The sequence below is a fragment of the Eretmochelys imbricata genome, chromosome 7 (genome assembly GCF_965152235.1).
Source record: "Eretmochelys imbricata isolate rEreImb1 chromosome 7, rEreImb1.hap1, whole genome shotgun sequence".
Taxonomy (NCBI): domain Eukaryota; kingdom Metazoa; phylum Chordata; order Testudines; family Cheloniidae; genus Eretmochelys; species Eretmochelys imbricata.
The window spans coordinates 62,124,434-62,150,807 of record NC_135578.1 but is presented as its reverse complement, the minus strand read 5'-3'; the positions used below and the strand labels follow the sequence as shown (position 1 = coordinate 62,150,807).

Below are 26,374 nucleotides of genomic sequence, written 5' to 3'. Positions count from 1 at the left end.
CAGCTCCACCCGCCTGGGCTGGAGCCCTGAGCCCCCCCCAACTCCCTCCTGCAGCTGGAGCCCTGACACCCCCTGCCCTCCCACCCCCACAGATGGAGCAACGAGCCGCCACCCCACACACCCAGAGAAGCCCTGCGCACCACCCTCCTCGGCCCAAGCGAGGCCACCCCCCCCTAGCAGGAGGAGCCCCATTCCCCGCCACTGCCGGGAGGAGCCCCCGGGCCAGCCACACCTCCCCTCCCCAGACCCCAAGCCGCCCGAGAAAACCACAGTGTGACAGCATCTCTTCCTGAAGAAGAAGACGGTATCTGCTACTTCGCTATGCTCCATGCAGGTTCTGAGACGGCTGAGGAGGCGGTATCTGCTACTTAGCTTTCTGGGTTTATCAGTAATCTCTCTAGAGTCTAGGGAGATTACGGATGAACCCGGGGAGCTGAATAGCACATAGCACCACCTCAGCTGCTCCTGCATGGGGCATAATAAAGCAAAAACTTCCTTAGACAAACCCACAACTAGGTGTCCAGCAGCAGCACCACGGGAGGTAGAACCTTCCCTGGCCTATTATACCCGCTGCCCATGCATTCACGCAGCCCTGTTGCAAGCCACAGAATGAAACAATTCCCAGTTGCTGAGGGCAGTCACGCAGCAGCTGAACACGGTTGAGCACTGTTTCTGGTCCCGGGAAACTAACACTAGTGGGATCGCATTATTATGCAGTTATCGGATGACTAGCAGTGCCTGCAGAGCTTTTAAATGCAGAAGGGCTCTTTCCAGGAATCTTGTACAGAGCTTTCCCCAGCCCTGACTGAGATCTGCTCTGACAGTGGAGGAGCAAGTTGGAATCGCTCGGTGGAAGCTTGTACCGCCAGACTGCTACCGGTCAATGTGGAATCAATTCAGAATTGCTAAATCCACCTTGGGAGCTGTTGTGATTCAGGTGTGCAGGGCCATTAATCGACTTCCGTTAAGAAGGGTAGTGACTCTGGGCAACCTATAGGACATAGTGGATGGTTTGCCGCAATGGGGTTCCCTAACTGCAGGTGGTGCGATAGATAGGGATACGCGTGCCATCTTGGCACCAGACCACCTTGCCAAAGTGTACATAAACCAAAAGGGATACTTTTCAATGATGTTGCAAGTGCTGGTGGATCACAGGTGTTTCACCGACATCAGTGTGGGATGGTCAGGAAAGGTGCATGATGCACCCATCTTTAGGAACACAGGTCTGTTCAAAATGCTGCAATCAGGGACTTTTTTTCTAGATCGCAAAATAACCATTGATGATGTTGAAATGCCAATAGTGATCCTGGGAGACCCAGCCTATCCCTTCCTCCCATGGCTCATGAAGCTGTACACCGGACAGCAGTAAGGAGTGCTTCAACAGTAGGCTGAACAAGTGCAGAATGGTGGTGGAATGTGCCTTTGGATGTTTAAAGGGTTGCTGGCGCTGTTTGCTTACTAGGTTAGACCTCAATGAAAGCAATATCCCCATTGTTATTGCTGCCTGCTGTGTGCTACATAATATTTGGAAGGCAAAGGGAGAGAAGTTTCCACAGGGGTGGGGCTTGGAGGTGCATAGACTGGTAGCTAATTTTGAGCAGCCAGATACCAGGGCAATAAGAAGAGCCCAGTGAGGAGCTCTGCATCTCCAGGAGGCTTTGAAAACCCTTTTCAGTAATGTGCACTACTTATCTGCATTGTGCCTTCCCATACCATCCCCTCCATTGCATCAGTTTCCCTGTATCTCCCCTTCACCCTCCAAACCCCCATGCCTGGAATAAAGAGTGTTTAATTCTCACAAAGTTGACTTTTACTGCACAAACCAAGAAACTGAAGATCAGGAAAATAATTTAACCTTGGACAAATGGTATGATAAAACTGGGAGAGGAGAAACCAAGTCAGACTGTCTGTGAAATCATAGAAGTCTTGTCCATCAAAGGTCTTCAAATGGCCATCTCTTGTTCTTAGTACCCTCCCCTGGTGTTGAGTGGAAGGGATACTGCACCTTCCTTCCCTCCTCCTGGAACTTTGGGGGAGGGGGATTGGGAACAGGTCGATGGTTGCAGGTCATTGTGTAGGGGCTGTAGAGGGAGTCTAGCCTCCAGCTGTTTTTTTTTTTTAAAGCTCAGCCAGATGCCTCAGCATGTCTGATTGGTCCTTCATAATCCACAGCATCTCATCCTGTGTAGCCCACTCATGCTTCTGGGATGCTCTTAATGTCCATGTTCAGATTTTCAGACAATGAAATCCTCCAGGCTCTCAGCTCTGTGTCAGCTGTCCCGGAGGCGTTCATTATCTCACTGAACGTGTCATCATGTGTTATCTTTTTCCATCTTCTAATCTGCTGTGCTGAAGGCCAAGCTTTCCACTGTAAGGCATGCAAAGCAGAAGGCAACATTGTCAGTGCATTCCCTGGGTCTGGTACAAGGTTGCTATTTAAAGTCTCTCCCCTTATTACAGTCAAGTGCAAGCCAGACCACAATGAGAATCCCTGGCTATTCAATGTTTCCAGTACCAGCCATGGTAAGTTGGGGCCCAGGGGCATGAGTGATGAGCCTTGTGCTGTAACTTGTGGGGAACTCGCATCAGGAGCAGAGGTGGACAATGCCCCCTCCCCCTAGCAACATGGATGTTGCTTTGAGATCAGGGACCAGCATTAAGTCTCCAAAATTGTGGTCTTTGTCTGAGGCAGCTCTGAAAGGGGTGGGGGGGGAGGTGTGTTTGCGGCCACGAGAGAACACAGGAAACCCCTCCTCCCATCTCTTTAACACTGCTAGTAGCAGTCGCCCTAGGCTTGCAGATTCTGAGGTCAACACCGATTCCTGCCACCGAAACCACCGGCATGTTAGGGAAACCGTGGTTGAGGGACCTGGAAATCACCATGGGTGGGGGATCACATGCTGTATTGTTTGTGGTACGTGCACTTGTAATGAAAACTTCCACTGTCCCCCCTAGGTGACCCTATGTGATATCAGTCTCCTGAGTGTAAGAGAGGCGGCAAGGGAGCAGATGCTGCAAGTATCTGAGTCCAGACCTGGTCCTTAAGCTGCTATGCTGTGTACCGTAATGATGCCAGCAGAGTTGATACTGGAGTGGCACAGGAAAGTATCCTACCATGGTGGAAGAAATAAGGCAGCCCTCCCCAGAAACCTTGTGCAAAGGATTGCAGAGTACCTTCATGATAGTTTCCTTGAGATCTCCATGGAGGATTCCTGGGCCATCCTGGTGCACATAAACAGTCTTTTCCGGGGGGACCCTTGGTGTAGCTGGAGCAGCCCCTGGGAAATAAATACCCACTGCACCTCATTTTTATTTTTTCCAGATTAAACAAAAAAGAGCACAAAACCCCTACCAATTGATTGGAATTGCATACTTACCAGAGGTGCCTGCCCCGGCATCACATTCAACCACCATGCTCTCCAGCGACTGGCTGGGCTCTGGGGTTAAAAATAGCTCCTGGGGAGAATGGATCCATTGCTCTCCTTCCATTCCTCTCCTCCTTTTCGTTGGCCAGAACGTCATCCTTGTTGTTGCCTGAGGTGGCCCGTGACCCAGACTCCTGGGAGGTATCCACGCTGCGTTTGGCAGTAGTGGTGCAGTCACCACGAAGAATTGCATGCCGCATGTCTGTGATGCAGAACCAGAACGACTGTTCACCTCCTGTCTCGTCTGGTATGCCTGCTGAAGTTCTTTGATTTCACGTGGCACTGTTGCATGTCCCTGCTGTAGCCCTTCTCCACCATGTCCTGGGCAATCTTTGCATAGAGGCTACATTTCTTTGGCTGGATAGAAGCTGTGCCTGCACAGACTCTTCTCCCCACAGATGAATAAGATCCACCACTTCCTGTATACTCCAGGCTGGAGCGCATTTGGGACATTGAGTCACCATGATCAGCTGGGCTGGCAAACTCTCTGTGCCGATCAAACAGGAAATGGGAATTCAAAAGTTCATGGGACTTTAACAGGGGAGGGGCTGTTTCCTATGTCCCTGGCTGCTGTGTAGCAGAGGTGAAAATGTTCTCCAGAGCGGTCAAAGCAAAGCATTGTGGGACATCTCCTGGCAACCAATTCAGTCGACCTACACAACAGTGCATCTACACTGCCTCTGTTGACCCAACAACATCGAATTAAGCATCACGCTGCTCGTGGAGGTGGAGTAATTAAGTTGACATTACAGGCGAGTTAGGTCGGCGGAAGGGACCTGGTAGTTAAGATGCATACATTATTAGGTTGACTTAAGGCGGCTTCTGTCAACCTACATTTGTAGTGTAGACCAGGCCTTAGCAATGCAAAGGGAAAGTAGGACAATGCACCAATATGCAACCCATCTGCTAGGGAAAGTGAATGCAGTTCAGTGTCTTATGGATGGAATTCACTGAGATGGGGAGATCTCATGCAAAACCTTCCATCTCACTTGTGCTCAGTGGGACAGCATATAGACAGAATGGCCACTCTGGGAGCGGAGTCTGATACACCCACACCTTATGTTCTGTAGAGGTCTCAACTGCAGACAAGGAAGCATAAAGACCATGGAGCAGGGCAATTGCTATAGGATCTGTGCTTCTGTGTATCCAGTGGCCCAAAATGCTGTGCAGAGGTCATGGAGTTGCCCTTCCAGCCCACAGGATATGTGTACACTGCAAGTGGAGGTGTGACTGCAGCTCAGGTATTCAGACCCATGCTCTAGCTAGCAAGGCTAATGATAGCAGTGAAACTGTGGTAGCACGGGCTTCAGCATGAGCTGTACAAGCCACTCAGAACCCTGGGTGCATATTTGTGCTTCTAGCACACAGTGAAGCCCATGCTCTGCGACTGTTTTTAGCCATGCTCGTTAGATGAAAGCTAGCACAGGTATGCTTCGGCAAACTGCAAGAGCGGGTTACTCACCCTGTGCAGTAACTGAGGTTAATTGAGCTGTGTCCCCCTGTGGGTGCTCCACTATTCGATTGCAGTGTAGCCGTACCCATATGCTGAAGCAGTGACTGCAGGTGGCTTACGGTGCAGCACTATAACCTGTGTGAGTTCGAGTGAGGAGACGTTTCCGCTGCTCAAAGTGCCTCAGACCAAGCCCAATTACCAGGCCTTTGTGAAGGGAAGGGATGAATTTAACTCAGAATGAGCAGCAGTTCATTAAGTAGCACAATCATCTGACACTCAGGACTAACTAGAACTGTTTACAAAATGCTTTCACACTTCAGCAAGGAAGAGCCTGGATATTTCTGGCTTGTGGAGCAGAAAGCAATCTTATAATAATGCCTCATCTTTACCCAATCATTCCAAATTATTCACATGAAAGATCTTGTTTTCTCTGTTGGATTTTAATGAAGTTCTTGTTGACCCAATTCATTCCTGGCTATTCATGTATTATCTAAAAGGAAATTTCAGAAGTTTTGTCATTAGGAATAATTCTTGTTTGGTGAAAAGCATGTTTTGGTTTTTTTTATTTGGTTTTCTTTCTTTCTTTCTTCCTTTTGCTCTTAAGTCCTAGATTTAGCAAGCAATTTCCAGTGCTATAATTGGAAAGAAAGTGATAAAACATATCAGACTGCAGTACACAAATGAGAAAACACTTCAGATTAGTATGAATATAATTACGTTTTTCTTGACATTACTTTTATCAGAAAATTTTTTAAAAAATCAAACAACTGAGTACGGGTAGGGGGAAGGAAGTGCCAAAAACAACATTTAGACTTTAGTGAGATAATTAACTCAGCAATTAAACATATTTTGTATTCCACATTTGTCCTCTGTAGCACTTGGCATATGTGACATTTGTCCTTTATTCAAAATCTTGACTCTTGCCGTCTTTTCTGTCAGCAGGAACGGCAGCCAGTAAGAGTCCTGTGTGAAGGCCCAATTCTTGTGTGGCTCACCTTTAAAACTGAATATTAGTAACTATGGTTTTATAGAGCGGAAGCAAATAATAAAGGAAATAAAATGTTCAGCCAGGTTACTAGCAGAATTGGGAGGCATGAGATTTGTGCATAGTGGTCTGTTGTTTCCTTTCATCAGCAGAATTTTGGGGGAAATAGGTGACTCTGCTGCTTGTACTAAACATCATCACGCTGTAAAGCAGGGATATAGGGAAATACACCTTGTGCTCTGATCCCATTAGACACCACAGTGTTAGGCTGGCTCAGTACATGACCTCGAAGGGACAATTACAATACGGTAGGAAGTGAGGCTAGTAATTTGCTGGGTTGCACTCAGACAGTACTGAGCCAATGGATCACTATAGTTTTAAGAGGCATTGTGTGATGATGAACTTGTCATTAAAAATCTCATTGGCCTTTTTGCCAGGGTTGTCTAATTTCAGCATTCCTTGATAGTCCAGTATGATACCTGGACCAGTAAAGAGTGAGAGGCAGACAGTGTCAAGGGAAATTAGTTGGACACCGGAAAAACGTCTCCATCTCGAGTATCAGAGAAGACCAGAGCTTCTCAGGGAAAATGAGATCATGTTAAAACACGTGAGGCATTGAGGTAACCAAAATGGTATTAAACATGGATTTGCAGTTAGGGGTGTGTTTAACATTGTGTCAGCTGGCTGTGGGTAAAGCTGTAGCTCCAGTAGGATAAAACTGTTAGTTAGCACAACTCCTCAAACTCATCATGACTTTTTTTGTTTTTTAAGTGAAGGCAAGCTCCAGAGGCCTCTTCTCAGGGGAGAACTATTTCTGAGGATCAGATAAAACAAAATATGCTCTAGGCGATCCCATTTTGAGCCACACAAGATCGTGGGTTATGGTGCACAAGAAGAAAGGAAACCACCTGCATTCAAAAGAGCACATCCAGTGGAGCACTGATAGGAATTGAGAGGCTGATCCTCAGCTGCTGGAAACGAAGTTAAATTTACAGAGTTGGCAGTTAAGAAAAATCTTCTTACATGCATACGGAGGAGCGTTCATTAATCTGGAAAGCACTGGGATTCAATAAACATGGACCTTCAGGAGGCACTGTATAGTATTTTTTTTTCTTTTTTTAGAGTATAAATGCGTTTTTAAGGCAATGTGCATCCAGGGCACAGCCTTCCCTAAGGCCAGGCCACCTAAACTGTGCAGTGTGGGGACGTCTCTGACCGTTGATGGAATCCAAAGGTTGCACCAATAAATGTACAGTAGAACCTCAGAAGTTACGAACACCTTGTAACTCTGAACAAAATGTTATGGTTGGTCTTTCAAAAGTTTACAACTGACTTAATACAGCTTTGAAATTTCAGTATGCAGAAGAAAAATGCTACTTTCCCTTTATTTTTTTAGTAGTTTATGTTTACCACAGCACTCTCCTGTATTTGCTTTTAGGGGGGGAGGGGGCGGGTCGCTGCTGCTATCTGATTGTGTACTTACAGTTCCAGATCAGGTGTGTGGTTGACTGGTCAGTTTGTAACTCTGAGGTTCTACTGTACATTTCACTATCTGACACAAACACCAGCAGCCCTATTATTTGTGTGTGTGTGTGTACCATCCCTTGTAGATGACATGGAATCATTGGTCGCTGACATTCTCCACCAACAAAAGAAGATCAGCTTTGTCTTTACCCTGCAGGAAAGCAGCAGCAGCAGCTGGCTGCTTTTGAGGCCCTCTAAGCCACATCTTGCGTACGCAAGTCGTAGGTTTTTACACTACCTCCCCGAGTTAGAGCTTTACACAGCAAGCACCCCTATGGTTCCCCGGCCCAGCACAGTGATTATAAATTATGTTTTCAAGCAATGCAATTTCTAAAATAAATACTTCCATCTGGTATAATCCCACAGGTAGATGGTGCCTTTGGAGTTATATCACACAATTCTCTATTGCACTTGTATTCGTCATTCCATTTATACTCTGCTGATCCACAGGCAGCGATTCCAATAGCCTTCATGTCTGGGAGGACCATTGTGATTGGAAAGAAACAACTTGCTCTGTAAAATATATTCAATTAGAGGGGCTTACCTCTGCTGTGGAGGTGCCAACACTATAAATGGAAATAAAAAATTATTTAGTAGCATTATAACTGCTGCCTAAATGACAGCTTAGTGATAGATGGGAGAGTTTGGTGCACTCTCCAGTGGGTATGTTAATAACAAGATGGGTGTTGAAAAGAGCCACCCTCAGTTTCCAACCCAATTGATTTTAAAAACAGATTTCAGAGTAGGTGCTACCGCCTGCCACTGAGTCCCTCTACCAATGTTTTGTGGGTTTACAGTTGCATTTATCTGTTTGTTTTTAATGTTTCTCTCTCCACTGTTCCTGTATGAAACCCCATAAAAACCAAAAACTCAGTGACTATATAGGAAAAACAGTGACATTCACTCTCCACAAAGTGCAGTAAATGCGCAAAGTAATATGTTCAATATATAAAATTTCTCTGAATAATCTTTTTCATAAAATTCCATGTTACTTGTAACAACAGTAGGTAAAATACTGTTCATAGTGAAGTGTGCTTTTTTCAAGCTGACTGTGTCCCTTTTAAGCATTCCACCAGATGTTGTTTTTATTTAACCGCAGCCATACAGAACTTCTTTTTGGGAAAAATTCTACACTGATTTACATCTCATGCAACTCCATGGGTTGCAGGGTTTAGTCAGTGCACAATTTGGCCTTTTAAACTTAATCTAGTGATGCTTCCATATAGCTATGCATTTATACCGAACCAATCACTTGGGATGTTTAGAACGATCATCGCTGGTGTTTCTTTACAGCCTTTAATAAGAAGATCTTAAAGTGCTTTACAGAGAGCACTAAGAGGTAAGTAGCAGTATCCCACTTTTACAGATAGGGAAACGGAGGCACAGAGCGGTGAAGCATTTTGTTGAAGGGTGTACAGCAGTCCATCACAAAGTTGGGAATGGAAGCTAGGCATGATTGATTCCCAGCCCTCTGTCTCTGATTTGAGCAGCAGCTCAGGTCGACAGCAGGCTGAACTTTGGAGATGATTTGCCTGCTAAGCTATAGCACATTTCTGATTTGTAGGTGTCTGGTCTGACTTGGCTTCATTTTTAACTTTTCATTTTCTTTTTAGGGAACCAAACTGTTCAGCGGGTTTGGCAGCTGATGGCTATTAACTGTCACAATCCAATAACCAGGGGATAGTTAGAACAGCATTAAATATTTGGACTGTGCAGCAGGGCTATACTTCATCTCAGCACACAGGAATCCCATGCTCTAATCACACTGAAAAGAAACCCACCATACTGCTATTCAGATCTATCTGTCCATCTCTCTTCCCATCCTGTCATTAAGCATGCAAGGCCTGTCAAGGCCATTGACACAAACAAGAGTTTTCTCACCAACTCTGGTGAGACCTGACAAAAATAGGACACAAAAGACTTGCTGCTTTTTAAAAGTATGTTTATTTGGTTTTCATTTTGTAATGAGCCTGGTTATTACATGTCTTGATAAGAGAATATTTCACCTCCATCTCTGAATCCCTGCCATGCAATGATACATTGTGCATCTAATAGGAACAGGGTCTGTGTAACATTCACTGTTATTAACACAGAATTAACTCTACTGGTGCGGCGGTTTTTAGCTGTCCACTTTGTGTGGCCCTCAGGGTTAGATGGTGCAGCTTTGTTTTAAATACAGATTTTCAGCATTTTAACTCTGTCATTTTTGTTCTAATCTTTAAAAAAAGATACTACACAAGGGGCACCCAAAGGTCCGCATTTAAAAAGCAGAATTTTTGTTGGCCTCTGCAGGAAATATTTAAAGCATAAACTGAATAATGTTTGCCATAGAAGTCAGTTAGCATTCTTTTTAGATTAACAATAGTGTTCAGAGAAGCCCTTGAAAGGGATTAGACCAAGAGGAAGATGCTTAGGCACTAACCTCTGAGTCATTTGGTTGCTGAACTAGTCACAATAGAAATAACTATCTCAAAAGGTCTTAAGTGTGAGAATTATCTCCAGGAAGTGCACAGTGAGTTAGAGAGATATAAAACAATAGGCTCCTGCCTTAATACACGCAGTTAGTACTGCACATGTTCATTTTCCATTTAATCTATGTAAAACGCTCAGACAGTAGCAGTCAGTGCCCAAATTAAGATACTCTTTCCCTTTGATCTTTTGTAAAGACTAATGAATTGTATAATCTCTAACACCTCTGAACTCCATCGGGTTAAAGGGAAGTATTCCTACCTTTCCCATGCCTGTCTCAATTCACTACATGGAAGCTATATTTAACAACAGGCCAATCACATGATCACTGAAAAGGAACAGCACAAGAAGCCATAATCCTAATGCTCATGAGCGCTGATTGCTATAAATTTTTTGCAGGGTGATTTCATTTAAATCCCGAACATGGCATCACACTTTTAATTAACATTTCTCTGCTAAAACTGTGGTTAAGACACTCTACATTAAACATTGTTCCCAAACTTATCATATTTCAATAGCTTGTATTTCTATTGTAATTTCCAGCTAGAATATTTGAAGATGAAGCTTTATTCTTCCCCCAAAACAAGGTGTAACACTTAACACTATCCTCTCTTTAAAAATATATGGGGCACATAGCTGCTACAAGAAAAAGCAATTATAACTATAAAAGGCAAGTCAAGATACAATGAATGATATTGCCAATACTATTGTACTCAAGGGTGCACTACTTTATCCATTGGGGATACTGGGGTATAGAGTGGTGAAGTGACTTGTCCAAGATCACACGCTGAATCAATGGCTGAGATGGAAACAGGACCCAGGTAGCCTGATTCCTAGTCCTACTCCCAAACCAGTGGAGTACATGGATTATGCTGCTTCTCTGAATAATGGACCATTGAGCTCAATGGCATAACTCCCATTAACTTCAATGGTATCAGTTGAAGCCCAAATTGTGTAATGTTGAGTAAAATTATTTGCAGTCAATGGGAGTTTTAGCTGGGTAAGCACTGGGGCCAATGGTTAATAAGTGGTGCGTTTCAAAGGGGTACCCTCCTGACACTGTCCTGATCTGAGGACTCTGGCTTTGAATGATGGTTCAAGTTCAGAGTCAGACTCACCTGAGTTCATCTGGCAGAGCTGGGATTTCAGACAATTGCACATGTCAGAGCTTGACAAGTCTTTGATGGCATGTTTTTCAGGAAGCCCATTCTTACATGGAGGTGGTCAGTAGAGGACAAACTGGAGAAAAAGAATACTTATAGCGACAGGCCAGGGATGGCACCAGTAACCATTATATGGACAAAAATCTTCCAGCGGAGGTAAGCAAAAAAAGAAACAGATGCTGAAAGGAATTCTGAAGGAAAACAGCTGACAGTACCTTTGGAAGTTACTTAGCATAGCTTGGCAAGCTATTTCTAAGTATTCATGCATCGTCCTATAATTTCCAGATATTGAGGAACTAAACATACTGGGTCAGATTCTGACGACGTAGCTGGCTTTGGTCCCAATGGTTTCAAGCTAGTCTCGTTAGCTGGATTGACAAAAACAGTTAAAGTGTCAACAGTCCAAGCTCTCACAGTAGCTCAGTGCCAGAACTGAGAATAGAACCTAAGACCCGAACTCCTCTGCTCTTTGTACTAAAATGAAGAAACTCACGCTATATATATATGAAATGTAAAATATATTCCATATCCTGTGGATCTTAATAGACCAGACCTCTTTCACCATTGAAACTGAATGTAATTAATATGAAATGGGGAGCATATCCATTGTAAATTCTGTTGTTTTAAATGAATCATAATTCTCTGGGTGGAACAGGGATAACATGGAATGAAGGTGTTACAAAAGGGAATGGAACATGTCACTGAGTGCCGAGTAATAGCAATGTCAGATTTAACCATTTTCCCAACTGCCACACAAATTCCTGGTTACAAGATGATATCTGTGTTAAGCTACACAGCAACAAGCTACTCTCATTCCAGAATGAGAGTGTCCCCTCATGGAGTTATTTAGGAATAGCACCAAGTGTAGACAAGCCCTAAGTGTGAAATCTTATGAGTTAACAGTGGAAGATTAGAAGCTGTGAAGTCAGAAGGTGTCAATTGTAAATACACATAGCTGTATTAACAGAACTGAAGAGAGCCTGCCTCTACCCTGTCCATTTCTTAAGCCTCACTAAATCCTTTAAGTATAGATTGTGCTCATTTGGCACCAACTCACTGGGGACAGTGGAGTCACAGAATCATAGAATATCAGGGTTGGAAGGGACCTCAGGAGGTCATCTAGTCCAACCCCCTGCTCAAAGCAGGACCAATCCCCAACTCCCCAGATCCCTAAATGGCCCCCTGAAGGACTGAACTCACAACCCTAAGTTTAGCAGGCCAATGCTCAAACCACTGAGCTATCCCTCCCTCCCAAGTCACGATTGAAAAGGGTGCTTTGGGAAGTACTGTGCCTCCTGGAGTTCCCTGGTGTGTAGGCAGAAGTGCCCTCTGTACCATCTGTTTTGAAGGTGGAGCCTGCTCTCCTCTGCAGCCAACCAGCTTCCTTGGCCCATGCACAGGATCTTGCCTCCTCCCCACTCTCTTTGGGGTGCATAGCACCCCAGCATGTGCTAGCAGAGAGTAGTCTCTGAGCTCAGGAGAATGCAAGACTGCATCTGTTTGTGACGCCCTTTGGTGGTTCATTGAACCTTAGCTACTAACTTCTCATCTCTTCTGTGGTGAGAACACTACACTGATGAGAAAACACACAACCACTTCCTTCCTTAATGATGAGCAAATTCCTGAGACTGAACCCTGTGTCAGCCTGGACACTTCAAGTTGCAAATAAAATCTCAAGCTCCATCATATAATGTGGGTTGAGCACCTGCTTCCTGGCCCCTGGTTTAATAAGATCTGTGCAGGAAGGCTGAGGGCACACTGCACTACTCTCACTGTGTTCTTGGCAACAAAAGGCCAGGGAATTACTATATGACAATTTTTTATTCATCAATACCAAATTACATAGCAAAGTAATGAAGGCAAGTGTCAGACAATCTCTTTTGAATACTGTAATACAAATAAAATCCGGCATATTGTTTCATTATCCAAAGTAAATTACAAGTTTAAAAGTGTGCGTTTAAGAGATTCCATTTGGCATATCCTGACAAGACATCCTGCATAAATATTTCTGTACCTCATTTTCACTATGTGTTTGTATCTTAATTAAATTCAGCCTTTAAAAAGCTTACACTGAGGAGACAGATATAAAATGTACAGCTAGATCCTATCATGAGATCATGTCTCTGCCTCAAAATCACTGAGAGTGCCTGTCTTACTGGCCAGTCTGAGAGATGCAAATGAATTTACAAATTAAGGGTCAGATCCTGCTAGAAAATACTGCCTGATCCAAACCCACAGACATCAGTGGAAAGACTCTTAATAATGGACTTAAACATGGACTTTGGATGAGGCCTTTGAATTACTGGCAAAACATCTATTAACTTGATTGGAAACAGGACTGAGCAGATCTTGCATGTTATACTTACACAAGTAGATCCCTTGGGCCTGATTCTCTTCAAACTTACACTACTTTTAACACTGGACAATCACCATTGATTTAGGAAGAGTTATTATTGATTTACACCATTGTGAGATGAATGTCAGGCCTGCTGATTTTACATATGAATAAGATGAGCAGGATTTGGCGATGATGAAACACAAACTAGAGGTTTCTGTAGAAGTGTTTTAACAGAGTTAATCAGCTGTGGCATCTACATGAGACTTCTCTTGTAACCTATGTAAATAATACAACTTTTCCAAGTTGATAAGAGAATAAGCGTCACATAGCACTGTAATCCCTAAATTAAGACTAGTGAGACATTATGGTAGTATGAATAGGAAAATACCATAGCAATATATGTTTTGTATAGCATAAAGTGAACAGAAGTACAGAAGCCTTGATGCAGGTAATTGGGAGGGTGAGAAAGGGGAAGTAGGAAATATTTAGGCAGCAATCCCATAAACATAAGAGTTTCCCTTGATCCCTCCGATTCATTGGTATCAGTGGAAGTCAGGCTTTTCTGGGAAAGTACAACCAGAACGCTTTATGATCACGCTGGCTGCATAATGTCCGGCTCGGATGCACTCTGTCAGCAGTCGGTCATAGACAAGCTGAGAGAGAAAGCCTACAGAACAAAAGAATGGAGAGAGAGTGAAGAAAATAGTTAGATTTTGAGTATATCATATAGTCCCTAATTTGGCAAAGCACTGAACATATGCTTAATTCTAAGCATATCAGTAGTCCCACTGAAGTTAAATTTGAACTCAGGCCCATGTTTAAGTAACTTGCTAAACTGGGGCCTTACTTATTTTTATTTAAAGCTTCCACCTGGTGGCTTCAAGCAAATGGTATAACTATCAAGGTTGTTTTTTTTATTAGTGACCTCAAACAAAAAGGATCACACTCCTCGTTCTCCCCTTCTTTCAGGGGGAGCTGCTGGTACCTCTAATCCCATTTAAAAAAGTAGAAGCAACTCTTCCTATTGGAGAGTTTCTACTGTTCATATCGGCTGCATTTACAGGCCCACCAACTTACCTCTGGACAATGTGTTCCTTTTGAGAAAGCAAACTGCTTAAGAGCATAAATGTTAACTATATTCATAGATGTAGGTGTCCAAAGCAAAATCAAATGAGAAATTTTAAACTGATCAGAAAATTCAGATGGCAGCTGTTGTTCCCTACTCATTAGGGAAAGAGGAATCAAGATTTTAAAAACTGGGTGCCTTAAATTGAACTCTGTAGTTTGAACTTAGGCATCTAAAATAAGTGGCCCCATTTTCCAGAATGTTGACCAATCAGGACACTTAACTAGCTACCAATGGCTACCAACTACCATAACCACTGCCTACAAAACCTGAAAGCAAGAGGAGTTCAGCACTTTTGAAAATCAGCTCCACCTGTTTAAGTGCCTCTATGTGGACTCAAAAGCCTAACTTTAATCTCCTTGGTTGGGGTTTTTCCAAAGGAGCCTAAAAGAGCTAGGCGCCAGTGGGAATTAGGTGAATAACTCCCTTAGGTGCTGTGAAAATCCCAGCTTCATTTTGGAAACTCTTGTCCGTGATCTGCATACATGCATCAGCACAAAGCAACACCATGGTTAACAGACTGACAATACTTACTGCAGATAGGAAATAAAATACATTTGAAAACTAGAATTCAACATGGCTTGAAATGGGAAGAAATAAATCAAATAATCAGAACCAACCCCACAATATTTGGTAAACATTTTCTACTCTTACCAAGTAGTTTGACCTTTTTTAAAAAGCATCTCAGATGTCACAGGTTGGGTTCTCCCTTTCCCATCCAAGCACAGGAGCAAAACCACCCTCAGCCAGTCAGGTCCGGAATTAAGGTAAACACAAACAGATTCTGTAAGGCTTTCACCCATCCTTTTACTCTTGACCTCCATTTTCACTCTTTAAAGTCCCCATGTCACATTCAGGCTGCCTCTGTGTTTCAACAGTGCAAGATTAGTCTCAAATCACATCTCATAAAAGTAGCTCAAATCTACCATCTTCCGACTTATCAGAAATTCTGGTTCAAAGAGAATAACACATTCCACTAGTTCTCTTTTGAGAGAACCCTATATGTTTTCTATATTCAGCTTGGTTACTATGAAAATAAACTACCTACATTTTAGTACAATACTCTAAAGCCCTAAAGGAAGATTGTTTTCATTTAACCTGTATTAAATATTTACTCCTCTTGGGATGTTCAACCCTATTTTAGAACACAAAAAAAAGAAACATTCTATCTTGTGTAATGATGCCTGTTAGTAATTTAGAGATCAATTTATAATACAAAAAACACATAAAACATGAAACACAAAGAATCTCAAGAACTGTGGACAATACCAATGAGCCAAAAAGACCACTGTCAATGACTAAGTAGGTTCTAACCTCTCCCCATCATAACCAACCGTGAAAAAAGGCTTAACTGATCCTCAATGTCATCTCTAAATGCCACTGACATGGAGAAAAGCAGGGCTTTTTATATAAAAGCCACAGGTTCTATTAGTCAGATACCACAGATTTTCCAATGGAATGCGTGATGAGATGCTGGAACGTAGGTGTTTTGGTTGACAGCTTGACAACCATGAAAGATTCTGGGTGTGTTTTAAAACCAGTATTTTTCCAGGGAAACCTGAGCCATAAGTTAGCTACAGTTTCACAGATATGACGTCACTGACAAACTCTGAGGCCATAAATGTAAGTGAAAGTCAGAAGTCTTCAATACATCAGGATGAGAGCCTTAACAAGTGAAGAGGAATTGTGCCATGAGCAATGCCAGCCTGAGGCTGACATACCCCCTGACTGGTGGCAGGAGGGTCCAACCAGCAACCAGGTTTGGACAATAGTTCTGAAATTCAAAACGCATGTCTGGTAGAAATCAGATGGTTTCTGAATAACGCAATTAAAATAGTCTGCTCTCCATTAAATTCGCTTGTACTCTTAGTAGAACCCGTCCTGGATACACAGGGAATGTCAGTCACTACATCTGAACTGCCTGGGACGCATGAGCTTGCCAGTGAGTTTCTGGGTGGTTAAAACTTGAGTGCTAGTGTGTCCATATGTAAAATTAGGCAATTAAGAATGTTCATTTCTAAATCAGTAAGCCTAAGAAATGTATTGTGCAGGCCTTGAAAAATACATACAACTCTCAGCTTTGTAAAGAGCATAAGTCCAGAAAGGGTTTTATATAAAAAAGAAAATCATACTCTTTGTTGAAGATCAATACTTTGAATATTTATGAAAATAAGGAACCCAAGGTATGTGAAGGATCTTAAGAAATGAAATATCATTTAATACGAACTACCTCTAGGGCCTGACTGCCTTTCAGCTTACCACAAGTTTTAGACCAGTGTATTTCCACTGACTTCAATGGAGCTACTCCTGATTCACACTGAAGTGACTGAGAGCAGACTCAAGGTCCTAGTTCAACTGCTACTTGTGTAATGTGTAGAATCTGCTGTGGAAAGTTTGCCCCAGATCAATATCTAATCTTGAAAGTTTCTTTTAAAAATTATTTATTTTTTATAGGATTGACAAAGGAGAATGGCGCAGCATCAGAAGTAATATCGCATCAAGTAATAATGCAAACACATAAATCACAAGCATATAAGTATAGCACATACTAAACATAGGCAGTTAGCAAAGTAGACCCTAGGGAAACACCAGAAAGCACTCTTGGTTTAGTAGAAAAACAAAGAACTCAGTCAGGCAGACTGCTTTAGCTGCAGAGTGGCCTTTTAAGTATACTCAATAAAAGGCAATCAAATTCAAATATAATTCTGGGTTTGGGTTCTCCAGTGTGATATGTTCTGTACTGCAAATACTGTGGGACCTATCCAGTACTCCAGTCCTAGAAAAAGAAGTGCAAGAATGTACTTCCAGTATGTGATAGTACTGGAACACCATTAGTTCCCCCCAAAAGTGCAAGCACAGCATTCCGGAGCATTCCAGCATGACTCCAACCTTGGCCCGTATCCTCAGCCTCTCTCCATCCCCTATATACTGATTATGTGTCACTTGCTCTTAGTCCCACATGGGCATAATGGGCATGGTTATCCTTCTGTGATTCTGGCCTCTAAGGCGCGAGCAACTATTCTAACTTATGCCAGGGCAGAGCCAGTTTCTTGGCTTCCCTCACGCTCAGTGCAGTGCAAAGGTGGCACAACTCCCTAATCAAGAAAAGCTCAGCTAGACCTGAGAATCTGGCCTTGTATATTCTATCAAATCAGCCTTAGGGAATACAATGCATCTTTGTCTAAATATTGTTGATAGGCGCGGGAAGGAGGATGCGGGCTTCAGCACCCCCAGGTTTTATTTGGGGCCACTGGCCCCACGCCCAGAACTCCACTCCCCGGCTCAGGTCCCGGGGGCTAGCCCTGCTCCCCAGCCACTTGCTTTATGCCTGGGGCCCTGCTCTTGGCCCTCCGCCCAGGACTCCGCTTCCCAACTACCGCCGCTGGCCGAGTGCCTGGGGTCCCAAGCCCAGCCCCACCTCCCGCTCACATGCCTCCACTCCCAGGCTCTGCTCCTGGCCCCACACCCGCCCCCAGCTGCGGCCATAGTCTCAGCCCCCCTTACCTCTGTCCGGGTCTCCCTGCCCGGAGACACAGCTCTGCTCTCAGTCTCAGCTTTGGGGGAAGGGGAGAGGCACGGACAGGAGTAAGGGGGGGTGCCTTTCAGCACCCCTACTACTAAACATGTTCCAGCGCCACTGTGCGGATGATATTGCCAGTAGCATTTTTCCAGAGTCCAAACACATGAATACGTCGCACACTTTAATACAAACCTCTGCTGGCCAGAGTGTTGGGGGAAGAACCAGAGTCAAGGCCCCACTCATTGCTTGCCCCTGCTCTACCACCTCTCTTTGGAGTGTGTGTGGAGGAGGTGGGAATAGCAGATCCATGGTGATTGCTCTGCCTCCCTACTATAATCAGTGATCTGGGTAGCTCATGCAGGGGAGTAAGAGGTGCCTTTTCCCCTGCACCCCTCTTTCTCCCCACCACACCCACACAGACATGCTGAACAAGTGACAATCTTACCCTTATTCATTACAGCAACTCAGTTGGAATTGTGTTCAATAAAATGGTGTTTGAAAAACCAAATTTTGTACCTCACAAGGGTACAAAACAAAGCTGTGCACAAATTCTCAGCCAATGGAAACGGTTATGGGAAAACATCAACAGCTTTAACGGCCCAATTTTATTTCCTAAAGAGAATTGCAGGGCTTCTATCTACCCAGGAGCTAAAATGCAGTTTGGCTCTGAAAAGTGTCTCTGATATCACTGAGTACTATCTTTATTGTCTCTCAATGATTTCCATGCTGTCTGTACTCAATTTTACAAGTATTAAGACAGTTTTTCTAACTTCCAGCCCTGCAGGCTCAACATGGGATATGAAAGTCAAGTTGGTTTCTTTCCTCCTGGCACATCGTCATCAGACATAAAGCTTCTGCAGGCCAAATTAGGCCCTCAATGGAACCAGCATAATATTATTGTCTACCATTTATGCCCTCAGTGACACCTGTGATGTCATACTCCCAACTGTCGTCAAATGGTTTTGCATGGGTATAACTGACTGGAACCTAGAAAATCATGCTCTTGATGATCACAAGCAGGAATAAAATCCAGTTTACTCCACCACAGCTTTATTAATACAACTCTGAAAAGACTGAGGGAGCAATAGCTGTTTTTACTTAGTTACTTTTGAGAGCAGAACTGAACTTCAGCATCATTAAAGGAAAACTGCATTCATTTTACTGTGGTCAGCTATATGGAAGTTCCAAACCCACTGTGTCAGGAGCAATTGTCACTATAATCAATGTATTTTAAAAAGGTTTTGTTCCAAAATTACCATTGACATCTCTGAATAAGGGTCTAGTGCTAGTGCAATGACATCAGCTAGAGCTGAGATTTTAAAACAGTTTTGCTCTGCTTTAGTAATGGTTTAACAACACTTAAAACCAGCTTATATTTAAAGCCTAACATTTAATTTCAAATTGTAAACTTGACAATTAATTTTAATGACTGTTAATTACTAAAGTTGGCTGGAAACTGGCTTAAAGTCTTTGACAGGGAGCTCCTGGGTTGCCATTCTTATAAGAACACTATTTTTGAGATGGGTTCCCCCACAAGTATGTCACATTTTATTCCTCCTCGCACCGTGAAAACTTTAATAAAATGCCCAAAGCAAAGTGAATTTTTTCCTTTAAATAAAAAAGGTAGACAGAAAAAGCAGTTATCAGATGTGTCAACTGGAAGACTAACAAACCCTACACAAGAGCAGCATGATCCTTAAAAAAAAGTCTGCATCCTGATCCTCCCAGATGTTTCTCCACCTCCAAATCAATCTAAAATAAAAATCTATTCTTATATGATTCCACTAGCCGTTCAGGCCAGCAATGACAAAAAGAATTAGGGAGCATGTAGTTTTAAGGAAGTAGTACTCTAGCATCAAACCATTTACAATCTTTTAGCCAATACTGCTGCACTTTTCTGTAAGTCTGTTAGTGCTACTGGTGTGGGATAATGTTATGGTAACATAAATCTGGTCAATTGTGATCAGCTGGTTAGCAAAGCTGGTGCCAAGAAATCAGCCAGCCAACCTAGATTCTGTAAAAGACATTGGCATCAGATGTTTCTGCAATGTAGTCGCTGAACAACTGTACTTAGACATGCTGTGGTTCTCCTCTTTTATTTCTGTGGCAAATGGTGAATATTACAGCCAAGAATTGCGGTAAGCCAGAAGCCCTGCCCATCTATCAAACTGATAGTCGGCTATTCTAAATAGAAATATTTTTTATTAAAGGTGTCATCTATGGGTTAAAGTATAAGTTTAAAGTTTACTTTTAAACCTAAAAGTAAGATATAGGTCAGGGATCGGCAATCTTTGGCCTGCGGCCCACCAGGGTAAGCCCCCTGGCGGGCCGGGCCGGTTTGTTTACCTGCCACATCCGCAGGTTCAGACAATCGCAGCTCCCACTGGCTGCGATTCGCCACTCCAGGCCAATGGGGGCTGCGGGAAGCGGCGTGGGCCAAGGGACGTGCTGCCTGCCGCTTTCGGCAGCCCCCATTGGCTTGGAGTGGCAAATCGCGGCCAGTGGGAGCTGTGATCATCTGAACCTGCGGATGCGGCAGGTAAACAAACCGGCTCGGCCCGCCAGGGGGCTTACCCTGGCGGGCCATGGGCCAAAGGTTGCCGATCCCTGATATAGGTATAAGGCAGTAATGCAAGAAGCCTACAGGCACAAACCTGTAAGATACTAGCTTAAGCATTTAGTAGAAGGAAATTAGGCCTATAAACCTTAGCACAAGTAAGTTGACCAACAGTGACCCTAAGTCACAAGATGGCATAAGAGATAATTTTCCAATAAACAGTTCTACTGAAACGCTGTATAAAATGCTAACAGGTAACTGCAAAAAGTCAGTTGATTCCAGTTTGGGTATTTTAGGATAGGAAAATTAGCAAACGCTTAACTGCAGGATTGCTATAGTAACCAATGGATGTATAAATTTAATGTAATTAATATACTAACATGTAGAATAAGGATACCCCAACAATATGATGGTGAGGAACTTAGTTACGAGCAAAGGAGCGCAAATGCTCACATGAATATTCATTGCAGCCATCAGATACTACAACGGGGCTAACCATGGCTTAGACCAGGGGTGGGCAACCTATGGCATGCGTACCGCCTCTCAGTGGCACGAACACTGCCCGGGTCCTGGCCACCGGTCTGGGGGGGCTCTGCATTTTAATTTAATTTTAAATGAAGCTTCTTAAACATTTTAAAAACCTTATTTACTTTACATACAACAATAGTTTAGTTATATATTATAGACTTATAGAAAGAGACCTTCTAAAACATTAAAATGTATTACTGGCACGCAAAACCTTAAATTAGAGTGAATAAATGAAGACACGGCACACCACTTCTGAAATGTTGCCGACCCCTGGCTTAGACAGGTAAGACCTCGATCATTGGAGTCTTTTGGAATGCCACAGATAGGTTAGGACCTCATGAACCAGGTTAGGATCTCGTGGGCCACCACCTGTCTCCCTGCCCTAGGTCTCCACAAGAATTGTGTGAGTATGCATATGACAGTTACTATTGAGTATTATTATTGAGTAATAGTGAGTTACTATTGGATTACTGTTACATTCTTGTTTGGCTTGGAACTTTTGTGTGTTTACAAATTGTGTTAATAAAACTACTTCAAATTCAAAAGCTTTTTCCTAAGTGTGAGTGTTGCAATTGTGCACGTTGGGGTTTCCAATTTAACCCTAACTCTAATAACTCTGGGTCTAATCTTGGAACTGAAACCTGTCAAACCTCAGAGTGTTAATCTGAGGGAATCAATTGGGAATTCTTAAACAATCAATGCACAATCATTAGATCAGGCAACACAGGTAGAATTTTAGCAATGCAGCTTGGCACACTGTTACAATGCGTAAGACAAACCAGTGCTGGGCTAATTACAAGTGAAAGAAAAAAAGTTACTCATCCCTCTCAACAAAATCATTTGTTTAAAACGTAGATCTAATGAAGTGGCAACCTTGCATTCTCACTGTAGCTGAAAGCACATTAGAAGTGCCTTTCTGATTATACCACTAAAGGAAAGTTTTAATAAAAACTAATTAAACTACTAAAATCCCAAACGGTTAACTGATTTTAGGGGCTAAATTTCTAGCAATTCTAATTATCCTCTCGCGGCTTTACTTAGTGTTTCACAACCATGACAGATGACAATGAAAAACTGCAGTTAAATTCATCCATCCTGACACCATGCTAAGCACTAGCTTCTCCCTCTCCAAGTAAAATCAATACCACGTTTGAGTAAACATGTTTACAGCTTTATTAGGATGTCTTGCTTGTTCTGTAACAGCTACTTGAAGCCCTGGTAACAAATCGACTCAACTCAGTTAAACCTAGAGAGCTGGGTAAGAGGCCCATCAATAAGGTTGTTATAAAAATAAACTGCAGGAGATCAGAAAGCTGGAACAAGCAGCCTGGTAAATGTCAATATTTTTACTTCCACAGAATGACAAAACCATGAGATCATGAATAAAAGGTTTGGGAAGTCTATTTTCACTCTGATTATAAAATGTTTCACGTGCTAAATGGTGAATACTTTTCACTGACTATATAAAAAACCTTGTTACAAAGCTTCTTATTTTCTAATCGCCAACATGAAGGCTAAAACAAGTACGCACTCAAGAGTAGCAGTGCTGTTATTGCTATCTCCATTCCTCTTGTTTCCTTTATATTTAGTGCACTCAATTTCCTTAAGGATCACTCAGTTGTGTGTGCATTTTCCTCAGCCTGAGTTTATACAATCGTTTATGGGTGGACACTCACACAAACAATGCAACTTTGCACTGACTGGATGATGTGGGTAAGCGATGGGGGCGGTTTCGCATTGCTTTAGTAGTCATTTCCTGCTGAAATGAAGGTGCTGTGTGCAGCTATGCTCTCGAGCAAAAAGAACTAAAAAAAAACTATAAAAGAATACCTGTGAAACAAGTCTACAAGAGCAAAGGACAGAATAAGCCACACATCATCCCTGTTATCTCAGCAATGAATCAGTTAATGTTTACGAAGTATTTTTTTCATTGCAAAGCATGTTTGTACTATTAATATCATCAGTAAGTTTACTGAGCAGTTCACTAATGCTGGTGGCGTGAGGCATAATCATACTTCTCAGTGCCAGCCAGGATGCTTGTGCCCTACAGGGATTTTAGTGTTGCCACATCATCTCCCACCTTGATGCTTGTGTTGTGGGCCAGCAAGCGTAAACTGCAGCTGGAACTCTACAGGAGCTCTGCTGCTGAAGGTTGTTCAAAGGATGCACATATGGCCTCTGTCAAAGCCCAGTGAAGTCAATGGGAGTCCTTTCATTAACTTCAAGGTGCTTTGCATGAGCCCCTTAATCAGCTCATACCTTGGCTGCCCTGCACATGCCTAGTGATTACCACCCACCTCTGTGATTAGCAATATGCCCATATGAAACCCAGGGTAGAGGGGAGGATGCGGCATTTTCCAGTGATACAGCCTCCTCTCCTGGTAAAGTTTCCATAATCAGAGGACTCTGTTTGCGTCTATGCTTTTTTATGCCAGTGTAGAGACCCAGTAGTGAATCTAGCCACTTAGGGTATACCTACACTGCATTTTAAAACCATGGCAGGAAATCTCAGAGCCTCCATCTTCAGACCCGGGCTCACACTACAGTACTAAAAACAGCTGTGTAGATGTTCAGGTTTGGGCTGGAGCTTGGACTCTGAAACCATCCCCCTGCCTGGGTTTCACAGCTCTACAATTTGCAATGTACAAAAACCAGATGAACCTAAAAAGAAAAGGAGTACTTGTGGCACCTTAGAGACTAACCAATTTATTTGAGCATAAGCTTTTGTGAGCTACAGCCCACTTCATCGGATGCATACTGTGGAAAATACAGAAGATGTTTTTATAGACACAGACCGTGAAAAAATGGGTGTTTATCACTACAAAAGGTTTTCTCTCCCCCCACCACACTCTCCTCCTGGTCATAGCTTATCTAAAGAGATCACTCTCCTTACAACGTGTATGATAATCAAGGCGAGCCATTTCCAACACAAATCCAGGGTTTAACAAGAACGTCTGAGGAACAGTGGGAGGGGGAAAGGAATAAACAAGGGGAAATAGGTTACTTTTTATAATGAATTAACCATTCCCAGTCTCTATTCAAGCCTTAGTTAATTGTATCCAATTTGCAAATTAATTACAATTCAGCAGTCTCTCGTTGGAGTCTGTTTTCGAAGTTTTTTCGTTGAAGAATAGTCACTTTGAGATCAGAAATCAAGTGACCAGAGAGATTGAAGTGTTCTCCGACTGGTTTATGAATGTTATGATTCTTGACATCTGATTTGTGTCCATTTATTCTTTTACGTAGAGACTGGCCAGTTTGCCCAATGTACATGGCAGAGGGGCATTGCTGGCACATGATGGCATATATCACATTGGTAGATGTGCAGGTGAATGAGTCTCTGATAGTGTGGCTGATGTGATTAGGCCCTGTGATGGCACAGCTGGCAACGGGCTTTGTTGCAAGGATAGGTTCCTGGGTTAGTGGTTCTGTTGTGTGGTATGTAGTTGCTGGTGAGTATCTGCTTCAGGTTGGGGGGCTGTCTGTAGGCATGGACTGGCCTGTCTCCCAAGATTTGTGAGAGTGTTGGGTCATCCTTCAGGATAGGTTGTAGATCCTTGATTGGAGGGGTTTTAGTTGGGGGTTGAAGGTGATGGCTAGTGGCTTTCTGTTATTTTCTTTGTTAGGCCTGTCCTGTAGTAGGTGACTTCTGGGAACTCTTCTGGCTCTGTCAATCTGTTTCTTCACTCCAGCAGGTGGGTATTGTAGTTGTAAGAATGCTTGATAGAGATCTTGTAGGTGTTTGTCTCTGTTTGAGGGGTTGGAGCAAATGCGGTTGTATTGTAGAGCTTGCCTGTAGACAATGGATGGTGTGGTGTGGTCAGGGTGAAAGCTGGAGGCATGTAGGTAGAAATAGTGGTCAGAGGTTTCCGGTATAGGTTGGTGTTTATGTGACCATCGCTTATTAGCACTGTGGTGTCCAGGAAGCGGATCTCTTGTGTGGACTGGACCAGGCTGAGGTTGATGGTGGGATGGAAATTGTTAAAATCATGGTGGAATTCCTCAAGGGCTTCTTTTCCATGGGTCCAGATGACGAAGATGTTATCAATATAGCGCAAGTAGAGTAGGGGCGTTAGGGGACAAGAGCTGAGGAAGCGTTGTTCTAGTCAGCCATAAAAATGTTGGCATACTGTGGGGCCATGCGGGTACCCATAGCAGTGCCGCTGATTTGAAAGTATACATTGTCCCCAAATGTAAAATAGTTATGGGTAAGGACAAAGTCACAAAGGTCAGCCACCAGGTTAGCCGTGACATTATTGGGGATAGTGTTCTTGACAGCTTGTAGTCCATCTTTGTGTGGAATGTTGGTGTAGAGGGCTTCTACATCCATAGTGGCCAGGATGGTGTTATCAGGAAGATCACCGATGGATTGTAGTTTCCTCAGGAAGTCAGTGGTGTCTCGAAAGTAGCTGGGAGTGCTGGTAGCGTAGGGCCTGAGGAGGGAGTCTACATAGCCAGACAATCCTGCTGTCAGGGTGCCAATGCCCTAGATGATGGGGCGCCCAGGATTTCCACGTTTATGGATCTTGGGTAGCAGACAGAATACCCCAGGTCGGGGTTCCAGGGGTGTGTCTGTGCGGATTTGATCTTGTGCTTTTTCAGGGAGTTTCTTGAGCAAATGCTGTAGTTTCTTTTGGTAACTCTCAGTGGGATCAGAGGGTAATGTCTTATAAAAGTGGTGTTGGAGAGCTGCCGAGCAGCCTCTTGTTCATATTCCGACCTATTCATGATGACAACAGCACCTCCTTTGTCAGCCTTTTTGATTATGATGTCAGAGTTGTTTCTGAGGCTGTGGATGGCATTGTGTTCTGCACGGCTGAGGTTATGGGGCAAGTGATGCTGCTTTTCCACAATTTCAGCCCGTGCACCATCAGCGGAAGCACTCTATGTAGAAGTCCAGTCTGCTGTGTCGACCTTCAGGAGGAGTCCACCTAGAATCCTTCTTTTTGTAGTCTTGGTAGGGAGGTCTCTGTGGATTATGTAGCATAGGGCCTGAGGAGGGAGTCTTCATAGCCAGACAATCCTGCTGTCAGGGTGCCAATGCCTGAGATGATGGGGCGCCCAGGATTTCCAGGTTTATGGATCTTGGGTAGTAGATAGAATATCCCAGGTTGGGGTTCCAGGGGTGTGTCTGTGCAGATTTGATCTTGTGCTTTTTCAGGGAGTTTCTTGAGCAAATGCTGTAGTTTCTTTTGGTAACTCTCAGTGGGATCAGAGAGTAATGGCTTATAGAAAGTGGCCTCAGAAACAACTTTCCCCATCTTTCATCATCTGGACCCATTGAAA

At 43.4% G+C, this 26,374-nt stretch overlaps 2 protein-coding genes across 5 annotated transcripts in view; both read right to left on the bottom strand.

Annotated features, from left to right (window-relative positions):
- Positions 1-1,861: 1,861 nt before the first annotated feature.
- Positions 1,862-4,247, bottom strand: LOC144268103 (uncharacterized). Of its 2 annotated transcripts, none has more exons than XR_013346707.1 (3): positions 3,378-4,247; positions 3,175-3,296; positions 1,862-2,368 (listed from the first exon to the last, which is right to left on the bottom strand). XR_013346707.1 is itself a non-coding variant. In XM_077822702.1 (3 exons), the coding sequence occupies exons 1-3, from the start codon at positions 3,616-3,618 to the stop codon at positions 2,195-2,197; spliced, it is 519 nt and encodes a 172-aa protein (XP_077678828.1). In that variant the 5' UTR covers positions 3,619-4,247; the 3' UTR covers positions 1,862-2,194. The 2 variants fall into 2 exon arrangements, 1 of the variants encoding a protein (XP_077678828.1); XM_077822702.1 differs by having other exon boundaries at positions 3,175-3,278.
- A 5,065-nt stretch (positions 4,248-9,312) lies between these two features.
- The window catches only part of ADK (adenosine kinase), a 564,182-nt gene continuing 547,120 nt past the window's right edge, over positions 9,313-26,374 (bottom strand). For all 3 annotated transcript variants that reach the window (XM_077821816.1, XM_077821814.1, XM_077821815.1), the window contains one exon: positions 9,313-14,024. In XM_077821816.1, the coding sequence (XP_077677942.1) occupies positions 13,900-14,024 (125 nt within the window). In that variant the 3' untranslated portion in view covers positions 9,313-13,899. The remainder of the gene's footprint in view (positions 14,025-26,374) is intronic.

Excerpts from the sequence above, each read along its gene's own strand:
- LOC144268103 (XM_077822702.1), bottom strand. The coding sequence starts at position 3,618 with ATGCAATTCTTCGTGGTGACTGCACCACTACTGCCAAACGCAGCGTGG. Across the intron at positions 3,279-3,377 it reads TGCCGGGGCAGGCACCTCTG|GGGCTGCTCCAGCTACACCA; the intron begins GTAAGTATGCAA and ends TTTATTTCCCAG. Across the intron at positions 2,369-3,174 it reads TCAAGGAAACTATCATGAAG|TGGAAAGCTTGGCCTTCAGC; the intron begins GTACTCTGCAAT and ends CATGCCTTACAG.